The sequence below is a fragment of the Phodopus roborovskii genome, unplaced genomic scaffold, assembly GCF_943737965.1.
Source record: "Phodopus roborovskii unplaced genomic scaffold, PHOROB, whole genome shotgun sequence".
NCBI lineage: Eukaryota > Metazoa > Chordata > Mammalia > Rodentia > Cricetidae > Phodopus > Phodopus roborovskii.
Window position 1 is genome coordinate 1,955,088 of NW_026126439.1, and position 14,242 is coordinate 1,969,329.

Genomic DNA, 14,242 nt, shown 5'->3' on the forward strand with positions numbered 1-14,242 from the left:
AGAGGATGACCTTTCATTAAGTTATATAGTTTTGATATATAGAATATACACTGAGACATGCTTCATAGATCTATTTGTCCCACGGGAACCGTGGACTCTTTAAGAGCCTGACTTGTTCTTTTACTCACACTAATTGCACACAATAAGTTCACTTTTGCCTCAGAGTAAGTTCAAACTAGGCTTTTTGTAAAAAGAAAACTTTACAGCTTGCACAAAGTCAGAGTCACAGAAGTCTACCACAGTTACTAAGAAAAGTGCTCTTCTAGCCATTAGTTTGAGGAGGCGGACAGATCTCTGTCTCTCTCCCCTCTCTCCCTTCCCTTCCCCCAATAAAGCTTCCTTCCCATGTAAAGAGAAAAAAGAAAAGAAAAGCATCCTATTCTTTGCTCGACAGTCTATTAACTATAGACCTATCTCTCAAAGCTTATTTCACTGTACCAACCCCCACCCCCTCTGGTCACAGTCTCACTTCAGTAACCTTGGACCCTTATATTGTCATGGAAATGGCTCTTCCTTTATAGCTTAGCCTAGCACTGTGCTTCTGACCAATGAAAAGCTAACTGTAATTCTCATCCTTTGCTTTAAGCCTATGGGAGGAGAGAGATTTGAAGAGAGAGGAGACTAGAGAGGTAGTAGCTGGAGAGAGAAGATGGAAGAAATGAGCAGAAATGTAAAAGGATAAGAATGCAGAAAAAGTAAGTCAATAGGAAAATGAAGAAGAAAGAATAAAGCAGACAATCAGAATAAAGACAGAGAATTAGAGCTAGGGAATTATAGACAATCAGGACAAAAGAATTAGAATAGGGAACAGTAAAGAGAACAATAATGAGCACATGAATAGAAAGAACATGAGAAGATCCTACATTTATTGTAGTGTCTCTTTCTGAACCCTGAGCAAAAGCTTTTGAGGCAGACCCTTGCATGTTCTTGATAGTAAAGGGGCGCACACACACCCCCACACACACACAGAGTTCAGAGACATTAGAATAGTAATTATGTCTCTCTTACCTAAATCGTAAATTGCTACAAGGGAGACCCTTTTCCTTCCTTATAGCTCTAGAGCTCCACACAGTACACACTGTAAATGAATTTAGTTTCCAGAGTCATCCCAACATCCACATAAGTCCTTTCAGAGGAAGGGATGCACATGCATGCCTTACAAGGATCTTCTTTCCAATTTTTGGGTCATATCAAGGCAACTCCTGGTCCTCTAGATAAATCTCTCTGGGCATTAACCTGAGACAAGAATACCATCAAGTCCCTTCTAGGAATGCTAAACCAAGAAACCATGGTTTAAATTCAAGTCCACATTTGGCTCTTGTTTTCCATATCCCAAGAAACATCTATCAGATCATCTGATGCCCTCCAGCCAAGGTGGTTCCCATACTTGTTCAGAAAGAACCTGGGATGGTTTGGGGGTTTTTCGGTTGGTTTTTTTTCCCCAGTGCTGGGATTAAACCCAAGATGTCGTATATGCAACCACTGAGCCACATCCCTAGCAAGTACAGAATAAACAACAGGCAGGGATCACTTTTCTTGCCAAAATGCTATTTGGGAAAAATGACCAGGTTTCACCGTAAAAAGATCCAGACTGCTGGGCAGTGGTGGCGCATGCTTTCAATTCCACCACTTAGGAGGCAGAGGTAGGAGGATCTCTGAGTTCCAGGACAGCCAATGCTGTTTACACAGAGAAACCATCTTGAAAACAAAACAAAACAAAATATTCAGACTGTCATGGAGGATATTTCTGAAGAATTCTGGCAATCATGTTTTTACTTTATGAGTACCTGACTGTGGCTGAGATGGGGAGAGATGAGGGCTTCTAACGCTTTTCCTGGAACGAACATCTCTGCTCTAGGTAGGTTAGGGTATGTCTAATATGACTGTTAGATAAAGACAGTGGGATCTGTGTGTACATCATTACGCTATTGCCTCCAGAGAAAAGCAGCAAGACAAAACTGGCTCAAAGGACTAGTTACCCAAATTCAAAGCTGCAAGATCTGCATCCAAGTGAGGATCTCTGCACCTTTTTTAACACCCAGAATGAGATTCCACCCTAAAACAGCGGGTAATGAGGTTCCAAGAGTCACCCCAGAATGGGTAAGTCAAGGACAGACCTCTCCAATGTCTCACAGTACAGGCTGTTCTAATTAGCCTGCTTGTGTTTGCATGTGCACACATGGGTGAAGACAGCAGCATGATACAGAGAAATGCCTGAGAGCCAAGAGTCCAGCAGAGAGAGACCTACCAAGTACACCACAAGCCATTGCAAAGGCTCAGTTAAAAGGACCCTTCAAAAATCAGGGAAATTGGCTAATGAACAAGTACTCTAACAGGGCCTTGGTTACCTAAGTTCCTGTTTGTTTCTAGATGGCTTAGCAAATAAAGGTGCTTGCAAACAAGATTGACATGAGTTTCATCCCTAAAACCATATACTGGAAGACCCACAGGGTAGAAAACTATTGACTCTCACAAGCTGTCCTCCAATCTCCACACTCACAGCATGGCATGTGGGTTCACATATACACTCACACAAATAAATAGAAGCAACACACACACACACACACACACTAATCCTTTTGAACAAATGAAGGGTATCTCCTTAAAGCATAGTTGGGCAAGAGGGGCTTCTAATGTTTAAGTTTCCTGGAACTCACTGCCCCTTGAAGGATCTGTACTATCTATCCCAGGCCCCAGCTCTGCCAGCCAACACTGCTTCCACCAATTAATCCAGCCTGTGCTACCTTCTCCATCAACACCACACCCAAAATGCCTGTGCCACTGCCAGTCAAATCATGGTGAGCTGTGCCAAATACGAGCAGATAAAACACTCTGGAAACACATGAACATTCCGGGAAAGAACCTCAAGGCTGTGGCTCCTCCCATCTCTGGCAAAGATCCAGGTGACCAGAAAAGAGCCTCACTGCCATGGCCAGTAGAGTACATGGTACACAGTTACCTGGGGGCTGTCCCAGCACTAGAAGAAAAAGCCTGAACTAACTAGAAATTTCTGGGCAAGTTGGAGAACTTCTCAGGAATTGCCAACTAACCCCTGTAGCCCACACTGGGATCATGGAGGATGGGACGGGTATCGAGGGACTCACACTAGCCCCAAAGGGGAGAGGAATCCCCACCACCACTAGTACTCCAAACAATACAGTTAGTCCCCAACCACACATACTGCAGAAGTACGATTCTAACCTCAGCCTATCTGATGAGCCAAAGACAGATCAAACAGCAACCTAACAGCAGCCTGGTGTGGGCCCCTACAACCTCAAAGTCACCAGCTATCAACTGAAAAAGATCCAAGCATCTGGCTTAGACCGCTGGACACCAGAAAGTAGAGGGAAGTCAAGGAAAGGAACTGCAAGTAGTGAAAGGGCCACTATGCTAACCCCCAGGGGTGCTTTCTCCCACCAGCCTCAAAACCACGGCCAAGGGCTTTGGCTGACACCTGCCCAGAGGAACAGATGGGCTCAACTACCCCCCCACACACACACACACAGAGTCCCTGACAGATTTAAAGCTTTCTTAAGATTCCTTCTAGCCAGGAACTGTCCTCCAAAAGTTGCACCTAACCATTCAAATCTATGAGCTCAATTAAACAAACAAACAAATAAATAAAACTTCTACCTTCATTTCTGCAGTTGTGGCCTCAGCAGAAGCCTAAACATCAGTCCCATGCAAGTCACATGGAGGTAGACAGACTAGAAAAGGCCCAGGCCTCTGGCTACACTGCCTAAATTGTCCTTTCTCAGGAAGGTCCTTTTGAGCTTTCTATTTGAGAATTAATTTAGCAACACCACATTACCATACCAAGCCCATTAAGACTATAGTCACCACTGTCTCTCATATTTCAGGAGAAAGACCCTATACTCCAAACAAACATGGGTAGCTGGTTTTCATTTTGAATCAGGGTCTGATGTTTCCCAAGGTAGCCTCCACTTATTACACATAAGAAGATGACCTTGAACTTCTGATCCTGCTGTCACCTCTCAATTGCTACACTTACTGGCATGTACCACCATGCTCAGTTTTATGTGGTGCTGGGATCAAACAAAAGGCCCTCTACATGATAGGCAAGCACTCCACTGACTGAGCTATGTCCCTGGCCCTTGAGTACTTTACTAATTTGTCTTTTATCTGCATAATGCCAGGCAACAACCAAAAAAGCAAAGCAAAAGGCCCAGACACTCTGGTCTGGGGACCACGACAGCTGAGGGACCAGGCGGGACAGAAACTTCCGTCTACACTGTGTTCTTTAGTGTCACCTCCGTAGAGGTCTAAGAAAACAGCACTTCAAAACCTCAAACTGTATTGCTGAATACTTGCTATCTTGTATTGTCTACTATGTACACAATCTCAATTAGTTCTACAATAACCCTGTAAGGTAAGCACGGACAAGCCTATTTTACACACTAGGAAGGAATACTATATGCCTGAAGTCAAACATTTATCAGTAGGACTAATATTCTACTTCACTTTCCATAGGACTATTCCTGTTTCCCAGATTAACAACCAAGTCCAAAGGAATTCAATTTTCTGCTCATGTTGGCCAATTCCAAGAGGTTCCTCCCAAACTTGATATGAAAATACTTAAGTAATTACTGGGGAAATTGAGTAAGAGACTATAGTAAGGCCTGCTCTGCCAGGGATCTCCGAGAACGTGACTGAACTACTGGTAGTCTGCCTGCCTGTTTGTGGCGAGGTGGGGCTCCTCCGAACAACACTCTCTAAAACCTGGCATTCAAAATGAGCATCCACCTGGCTGGTAACAGTGGCAGCAACCTGTGGTCTTCAGGTCAGAGGTCTACCCTGGGCCAGCCTCCTAGTACTAGAAATGTAAACTTATCTACCCGCTCCCTGCCTGGTGAAGGCCAGGGTTCAGATCTGCTAGGCAAGTAATGCCAGGAAAGAAAGTGCAGCCCCCAGCCATCTGGTTAATTTTAGCCCTCCAGTCCCCTGAGTACACAGGCCCTCTCTGCCCCTGGAGAGGGCCCTGCTCACTTCGGTTAAGAGGAACCTTCAGGAGGAGGAACTTGGGGTGGGGGAACGGAAGGCCCCTTGGTCCAGGACCTACAAATAGGAGGAAATACCACAATTGTAACAAGTTTCTAAAAGTTCGTCCTCATTATTTAAACTCTTAGTTACAGTGTTTCATTTACTCCTTCAAAACAACTCCCTAAAAAAGATGAGGTTTATTATCTCCATTTACCAAAAAGAAACCTTAAAGAGAAAGTTAAGTCACTAGGTCAAAGCGGTGTAGAGGGTGGTGAAGGAGATGATTTGCTCACTGTCGGTCCTGTTCTCAAACCTCAAAAGCTGCTACCGGTGTTGCTACGGGTAGGCAAGACTGGAAGTAGACTTTCATTCTACCGTCTAACCTAAACCGACCCCAAGTCTAAAACTTCCTGAGCCACAGGCCAGAACAAGAGTGTTTCCAGGGCCTTCTCTGGCGCTGGGGCTAGAAGAGCCCGAGGGCTATCCAACAGGGCCTCAGCTGCTGAGACACCAGCAAACCTCTCCCGGGTCAGCCCCGAAGTCCATCTTGGGGATTAAACATTGATCAAAACCTGGAGGCTGCCAGTCCTGAAAGAGATCACAGGGTAATCTTCCCGGGGACCCTGTTGAGAAAATCCGAGGGGTCCTTGACCTCGGATCCTAGTTCTTACCAAGCAGCGGGGACTCCTCGGGGCAAGCGGGCAGCGTCAACAGTGCAGTGGTAGGGGGCAGTGGGACCGAAGTCAAGTTGCTCTTCAGGCCGGGGTCAAAAGCCGCACCAGAGCTGGAGTAGGGACCCGGGCGAGGCTTCGAAGAGACTCCTACAGGAGGCGGCGGCCGCGCGCCCCGAGGCCGGAGCTCTCCTGGGGGCTGCTTGTTGGCGGCGGCGCCGATCGTGCCGCCCTGAAGTGTAGAGGAAACCCCGACTAGCTGGGGCAGGCGGCTCAGGTCGCGGCCCGAGAGGTAATAGACCAGGGTGACGCCGAGGTGCAGCGCGCAGACGGCCACGAGCAGGCGGCAGGCCCGCTGCAGGGTCGCGCCCGGCATCGCGGCGCTGCCGCCCAGGAGCGGCTCACGGAACCTCATCTTCCCGCCGCGGCTTTAAGAGGGGGTGGGCTACGGCCGAGAGGGCGGCCCGCCCGCAGGCCACCCGCCAGGGACAACCCGACCGCAGAGATCGAGGGAGGGGCCGAGGGGGGGTGAGGGAGCACAGCGCCGGCCGCCTGCGGCGGAAAGCCGACACCCGGGGCCGCGGGACTCGGGAGAGACCAGCAGGGAGCCACAGGCTCGGATGGGCACGGGGCGGGGCCTCCGATGGGGGCGGGGCCCAACCGGGTTTTCAGAAGGCGAGGAGAGCGGAACCTAAGGGGGCGGGGCCCAGACGCGGGTCTTCTGAGGAGGGCGGGGCTTGAGGGACCAGGCCTGGGGAAGAGACTGAGGGGCTGGACCTTCTGCTGGGGTTTCAGGCGGCTAAGGGAGGGCGGGGCTTGAGGGGCGGGCCCTCGGGAGGGTGGGATGCAGCGCGCAGCGGTTCCCGGGGACTGAACGTGGCGCTCCGCCAGCCCAACTGCATCCAGGGGTTGAGCCGGCATCACACGCCCAGCGGCGCTCGGCTTTTCTTTCTAGCGTTCATCGTGGGGCATAAGTCTCTTCAGACCGTGCCTCCTCGTTCAACGAGCTGCTCTCGGACGGCCCACCACTTCCTGACGTACCTAAAGACTCGGGTGTGGGACAGCAGCGTGTGAGGCCAAGAGGACTGGCGGGTAGCCCTTGGGGGTAGTGAGAAACTGGAGCGGAGAAAGGTCGTCTAGGAAACAAGCTTCGATGCCCCGCGAGGCCAGCGGACGGATTCTCTGGGGCGTTCCGAAGATCCTCTGGGTCCGCCTGACTGTAAGGAGGACGAGCAAGGAGCGGCGGCTTACGGGGGAGTCTTGCAATGAGTGAAATGACCAGGTCGCTTAACTCCCACTTTGGTGTTCCAGTTGGGGAACTTCAGGGGCCAGCCCAGCTTGGTTCTAGGTGCGACAGTGTAGGATGCAAAACAGGTTGTTCTCTAGACTTGATTGGGAATTAATGCAGTTTTCTGCCAGTCCCATCCCTACAATCATGTGTCCTTGCCCTGCGGTGAGAACCCTTGAGATGAGAAATGTTAACTAATCAATCCCAGCTACTCCTGTACTTGGAGTTTATTGTTAACCAGTATATGCACTGAAACAGGGGTTGTTAACTGTCTCAAAACAGGCTGAGCTGTTTGATATTTGGTTGCAATCATATAAAATGTCCATTTCTTTCCTGACCACTCCTCTAGCCTCTTTTTTGATTGTCCTCCTCATCTCCATTTGTTGGTGGGGTCCTTAGGCTATGTTCCCTGAGGCTTTTTTAATGTCTCTACTTATTACTTAGGTGTGAACCTATTAACTGTAGGCTTATGACACCCAAATCTTCTGTCTCTGGCCCACATTTCTTCCCCAACCTCCATCTTCCTTCATTATCTCAACTGAACAAATCCTGCCCATAACAACCGAATCCCTACAGTCTGCTTGCATCCTCTTCTCCCTCAGAAATAGGCACCATTGTTTGCCCAGTTCCCAACAACCAAAACCTGAAAGCTATCCTCGCTCCCAAATGTTGTTCCCAGTCCCTCAGCACATTTGTCACTGCTATCAGAGTTCACATGCAACTCTTCTGCAATCATCACAAACCAAGCCACCGTCATCTTGGCCTGGATCATAAAATTGCCTTTTAAACCAGGCAGTGGTGGTGTTCGCCGTTAATCCCAGCACTCGGGAGGCAGAGGCAGGTGGATCTCTGTGAGCTCAAGGCCAGCCTGGTCTACAGATCAAGTTCCAGGACAGGCTGGCTCCAAATCTACTCATAGAAACTGTTTCAAAAAAACCAAACCAAACACAACAACAACAAAAGATTGCTCTATACAGTTACCTATTTCCACCCCTCCCTAGTCTTCCTGTCTCAGGACCTTTGTACCTGCTCTTCACTTGACCAGAAATACTCTTCCTCAAATTTCATTCATATCCCTCAAATGTTACCTTATGGAGAAGACCTTCTTGGACTACTCTATTACTCTTCTGGAAAATCTGCTCAACCTGCTTGTGTTGCGTTTTCAGATTAGGGTCTCTGCATAGCCCAGATGGTCTCAAACTTGGCATCCTCCTGCGTCAGCCTCACCTCATAAGTCTAATGTTATAAGTAGGCCTACATTATCAAGACCAGGGATACCTGTAAACACCTTCCTTCCTTCCTTTTCTTTCTTTTTAAAGACAGGAGCCCACACACAATAGCCTAGGCTGTCCTAGAACTCTCTATGAAGCCCAGGCTGGCCTTGAACTCTCATAACAACCCTTCTGTCTCAACCTCCCAAGTGTGGGATTATAGGTGTGAGTCACCATACCTGGCTTCTAGAAATGGTTGTCTTAGTATGGTAAATGGAAAAGGAAACTGTTGCATTTAGATAAGAATCAGGATAAACAAATAGGCTGAATAGATGTTTATTCAGGGAGAAATAACTTACAACCTAGACAGATGAACACCAGCAAGTTCCACCGGATGCTCTCCTCTCCTCGGCTCCTCCTCAGACCTCCTTCCACAGGTCACTTCCACCCCTGGCTCCACCCACCAATGGGCATGGTCAGTGCCACAGAAGGAGACAAAGTGAATATCCCACTACAATTCCCCTTTTAGTCTAAAGAAAAGATTTAGGCTTGATACAAAACTATATACAAAACCATGAATAACAAGTGTGCTCTAAGAAAAGGAAAATCGAGAACAAAACGACCTACATATCTAGTCCTAGGGTGAAGGCATAACAGAGTTTACAATAGAGTTGTCCTAAGCTGGAAAACCTAAGTCTAGTACCTAATATAGCTAACTAGGAAGAGAGAATAATAGTTGTGATAGTTTAATCTTCAACCTCATCAAGACCTGAGAAGGGAAATAATGATACTAGGGTGGACAGGAAGTATGGATGGGCAACTTCCAAAAGGTGCAGTGAGGACAGAAACAGCAAGCTACCTGGACAGTCACCCAAGGTCTCACAGCAATGTTGGTACACCCAGTTTTGGCTAAGGCCAAGAGAACTTGACAGACCACAACAAAAGCAGGGAGGTAGAAAGGCTGTCTTACCCTGACTTGGCAAGGTCCAGCAGTCTTCTATAGTTGTCTCCTGCAAGCACATAGGACTGCATGTCCAAATCAGTGGTCAAGGTGGGGGCAGTTCTTTGCCCAAGAGGCCATTAGCTAAGGCAAGAATGAACTCCAGCAGGAGCAACAACAGTGTCCAACATATTTTCAGGAAAGTGCATGGTGCTGTCAGGAGCAACAGTGTCTCATGTCAACAGAGTACTAATATTAAAACATTTAAATGCCATGTTCTGCATGTCTATGAAGTGATTGAAGATTAAGCATCTGTGTCTGACTAATCTCATAGGTAAAGGAAACATGAGTGAAGATAATCTGTAATACTCAGGAACTTAGCTAAAAAACTGATTGAAATTTCCCTGAGTAAAGCAGGAACAAATACCTAAACAATATAACTATGTACATATACATACATATAAATCCCTAAAATAGAGGTAGAGTAGAAATGTCAAGACAAGAGGTAGAACTATAAATGGCAGCATGATAAATATCCCAAATTGTATCAATATACAAAATGTCTTGAATACAAGAAAAGTATACATGCATAGAATATGGCAAGAATAAATGTGCATAAATTGTATCAATATACAAAATGTCTTGAACATAAGTAAAAGTATATACACATAGAATATGGTAAAAATAATGTGCATAAAACATAAGTGGAAAGATTTCACACAATATAACAAAATATAAACTTAATTTTACATAGCTTACCACAAATAAGAATATATAACAATGTAAGCTGTAAAATACTATTATCTCACTCTTAATAATTCACAAGAAAATATGCTAATCTACCTATATCCCATCTAAACCATACCTTTCCCAACCATACCCTATTCCTGTCTAAAAGATAAACCCAAGTGTAAGAATCACCTTCCATACCCGACCCTAAATAACTAAAACCAACCCAAAGAAGATGACTATTATCCCCAAATTCCAAGGGTAGGGAAAGGGGGAGTCGTTATCTTAAGGTTACTTCCTGCTGAAATGGGATGATGATTGCTCCATGGGATCCTGTAGGAAGAAAATTTTTAGCAACCAAATTTCTCAACAGAACTGGCTGTGACATATGTAGCTAGTCACTGCGTGGCAGAAAATTCTTGACTATAGTTCTATTTGAAACTCTGGCCAGAGTGTAATAAGAAGGTGCACCATTACAGCTAGCTAGTCATGAGTTGTCTTAAGCAAAACAGTCTCAAACCGGTTTTAGGGTGAGGTTTGTAGTCCAGATGCATCAGGTTGAGTCAAGTAGATACGATGACATGGGGCCATCTTCTTTCTGGAGAGTTCAAAGACTGCTGTTAGGAATCGTTATTATTCCTTGTGGAAAACTTAAACATCAATATTAAAGTAAAATTTTCAAGTTTTAAGGTATGAATTAGGGAAAGGCAAAAATAAGCATTAAAATGTATGTGATAAAATTAGGATTTCAGAGAGAAAATTGTGTATAAGAAATGAGTCCCCAGATTTTGTTTTCTTCTGCCTTACACCAATTGCCTTCTTGATTTAAGGCAGAAACCATGAATCTTAACAATTTAGAGAAGGAAAGCCAAATCCAACTCCAAAGTCAGCACTGGTTTACATGAATTGGGACTACAGGAATACTGGATGGTAAAGAGAAATCGATTTCTGATTAGAAATAGTTTACTAGAATTAAATATTTTTACCATAAATCAGATTCCTCTTCATTAAGTGACTGTTTCTGGAGAGCTGTCTTCTCTTCTGTAGGTACCTACATGTTCAGTGTTTTTTGACTGTTTGAAGATAGGTTTTCTCTGTTTTCTTGTAAGAACAAGATCAGAACACTTCCCCTACCTTTGAGAGGTCTCCACACATCTCATGGGACTTAATTTGTTGGATGACTTGTCATTTCTCTTCATTAAGATGTTTCTCATGTTCAACTCGGATCTTGATTAACTTAGATGGTATTCATAGTTTTTCTTCTCCTGTAGATACAGATTTGAAACCCCCTACCCCAACTTAACACATATCCTGCTTTCCATTCTGAGGTCAATACATCCTTGAAGTACACTGGCTGATTTAGTTCAGAAGTTTTTTTCTATTGTCCAGTGTCTTTATGCAGCTGTGTTTCCTTTTTCATCAGCATTAAGAAAGCTTAATGTTAATAAAGCATTATGTAATCTGTGATTGGGTGTCTTGGTTCCTCCTGCCTGTTTATGGAGCATTTCTTTTAAAGTACTATTGGATCTCTCAACCACTGCTTGTCCTGTAGGATTGTGTGGTATACCAGTTATGTGCTTTATGTTATAATACTCAGAAAACTGATTCACCATTGTTTCTTTGAGTGTCTGAACTTCTTGAATCAAATAACTTTCTAGAGACTTCATTGCATCAGTCAGTTTCTTACTTTCTCCAACTACAAATGATTCCATGTTTTTAATATTCTCATCCTTAGATATTATCTGAATGGCATGTAAACTGCCTTCAGAAACAATGTTCTATCTGCTAGCTTGCCATTATCCTCAGACATGGAAGAGATTCTATCATCTAGTCCTTCTATCTGATGTTCCAGTTTTTTAAACTTATTAGTAGCTTCCTCCGACCAGGAACGAGATGTTTCTGCTAGCATGTTAATGCATTGCATTGTTTCTGTTCTGGTTATTGAGGCATCAGACATGGAATAAATTCTGTTTTCTACTTGGTCATTTTTATGTTCCATGTTTTGTATTCTACCTGTCAGCTCTCCAATGCCATCTTCAATATTCTGAACCTTTTTTCCTAAGCATTCTATGTTTTGAATTCTATCATTTTCAATGTTTCGAATCCTTGTTACTAAGTCTCCTATGTTTTGTACAAGTTCCTTATTGTTTGCTGTAATCTCAAACCATTTCTTTAATAATATCATGTTAATGATGAATCCCATTGCTATTACAAAATAAATGTATATATTGGTCCAGTCATAATTTTCTTCTGCTAAAATTCCTTCTACATACGAAGTAAAATGATTCCTAAAGTCCTGCATTGTAAAATTATCAGATATTATATCAGATATTAGATCTCAGATATTATATCAGCTTAAATTGCAAAGGATGTTACAATTACCTTAGGTGTAATTCTGCTGTCCTGGAACTTTGATGCTTTTAGTTGTAGATCTCAGCTTGTGGTAGTTATGCCTGGAGGTGTACCACCAAATAGTGTCCGGAAGTGTACCGCCAAATAGCGTCTGGCAGCAGAGGATCCTTCTGATCCCGGTCCTTGTTGAATAGCTCTTAACAAACTATGGCAAGCTAAATTTTGTTAGACAAATGAGTAAAAGGAGCCTTGTGGAATTGCTGGGACCACAGGGCTAACTGCGGGAAACACATAAGCAGGGTGGGCGCCAAGCAGCTCTGTACGAATGCAAAGTGGGGAAATGGGCAAAAAATGAGAAGCAGTGAGTGCCTTCTCAGGCCCGCTGTGGAGGCAAAGGAGTTGTAGGGCAGAGGCAGATGTCCCAAAGCTGTGGTGTGTCCACCTGGTTAGGCAAGGGACCCTGCCCGTTGGGGAATGGAGTCTGCTGCCTGGGTGAAACCCAGGTCCCATGAAAATCCTGATCCCGCTTCTGACACCAGATATTGCATTTAAATAAGGATCAGGATAAACAAATAGGCTGAATAGATGTTTATTCAGGGAAAAATAACTTACAACCTAGACAGATGAACACCAGCAAGTTCTCTCAGCATCCCACCAGCTCCTCCTCAGACCTCCCTCCACAGGTCACTTCCACCCCTGGCTCCACCCACCAATGGGCGTGGTCAGTGCCACAGAAGGAGACAAAGTGAATATCCCACTACAGGAAACCTTTATTGCAAAGTGATTTTAAAGCACAAAGTCAAAAATTCTCTTCTGAGAGTTTGTCAGGGTGAACCTAGCTTCATCCTATGCTAGTGGGAAATTCTGGTTGGGAGTGAGCTAGGCTGAAGCATATTAGTTTCCTGTCTGAAGTGAGCAGAGAAAAATGGAGACAAGTCTAGGTAAAGATGATGACCAAAAGACAGGATTAAAAGAGAGTTAGGGCCATAAATCTATCCCTCTGGGCCAGAAACTAAGGAAAAATAATAACACCTGCTAATTGTCTCTGGATCAGGAAGATGAAGAACCCACTGAGGACTAAACCTTTTCTACACCTGCCAGTTTATATTTCTGTTTCACCCTAGTAGATCAGGAGAGCATAAAGATAAGAAAGCATAAAATAGTACCCAGCACATAACAGGCAATTATTTCATGTGTCTATAACACAACTCCCAGTGTGACAACAGCTTTTCACTTTGGGTTGTTGGCTGGGTTCTGATTCCTGTAGTAATAACCAAGACAGTAGCACAGTTGGAAATTTCAAAGTATCTTCACACAGTGCTACTCCAAGTTCCTGTGTGTGCTCTATTGATTGGTGCTAGTAGCTGGGAGCTCATAAGGTATAGCTGGATTGTGTTGACTCCCCCCCCCCCAAAGGCCTTTCCATGTAATGACTTAGGGTGACCTCACAGGCTGGAGGACACATTCCAAAAGCAGCTCAAGACAAATGCAATTAAGATAAATTCTAGAGCTAGACATGGTTACACAAGTAATCCTAGCAGCACTTAAAAGGTAAAATCAGGAGACTCTTGAGTTTGAGGTCAGTCAGGGCTACATAGTGAAACTGTCTCAAAATAAAAATTTTAAATAATTTTGGGGCTGGGAAGATGGTTCAGTGGTTAAGAGCATTGACTGTTCTTTGGGAGGACCTGGGTTCAATTCCTAGCACCCACATGGCAGCTCACAACTGTCTAATATAGGCTGGGCTACAGAAACCCTGTCTCAAAAATGGACAACAAAAAGTTCAGGTCCAAGGAGGGTTAAAAAAAACAAAGCAAAACAAAACAAAAAAACCTTCTTGATGTAGGAGGAGCAAGAAGTATCTTTAACATACCAGTTTTTCCAGTAGCTACAAATATTTAGCTTTTTCTTACATGTAAAATATACAGTGTTTTATGTCCATGGTTTCAAGTCCTGTCCTCCCCAAAAGTTCATTCGTGTAAAGTTTCATCATCTAAACCAGTTCAAGGTATAGTCCCTTGAGTTCAGGAAGCTATAATCATAAATCATC

General features: G+C 44.6%; 1 protein-coding gene across 1 annotated transcript in view; it reads right to left on the reverse strand.

Annotated features, from left to right (window-relative positions):
- The window catches only part of B4galt1 (beta-1,4-galactosyltransferase 1), a 46,035-nt gene extending 39,734 nt beyond the window's left edge, over window positions 1-6,301 (reverse strand). Inside the window, exon 1 of the mRNA XM_051187541.1 lies at window positions 5,673-6,301. Coding sequence (XP_051043498.1) covers window positions 5,673-6,087 — 415 coding nt within the window. The 5' untranslated portion in view covers window positions 6,088-6,301. The remainder of the gene's footprint in view (window positions 1-5,672) is intronic.
- Window positions 6,302-14,242: the final 7,941 nt, after the last annotated feature.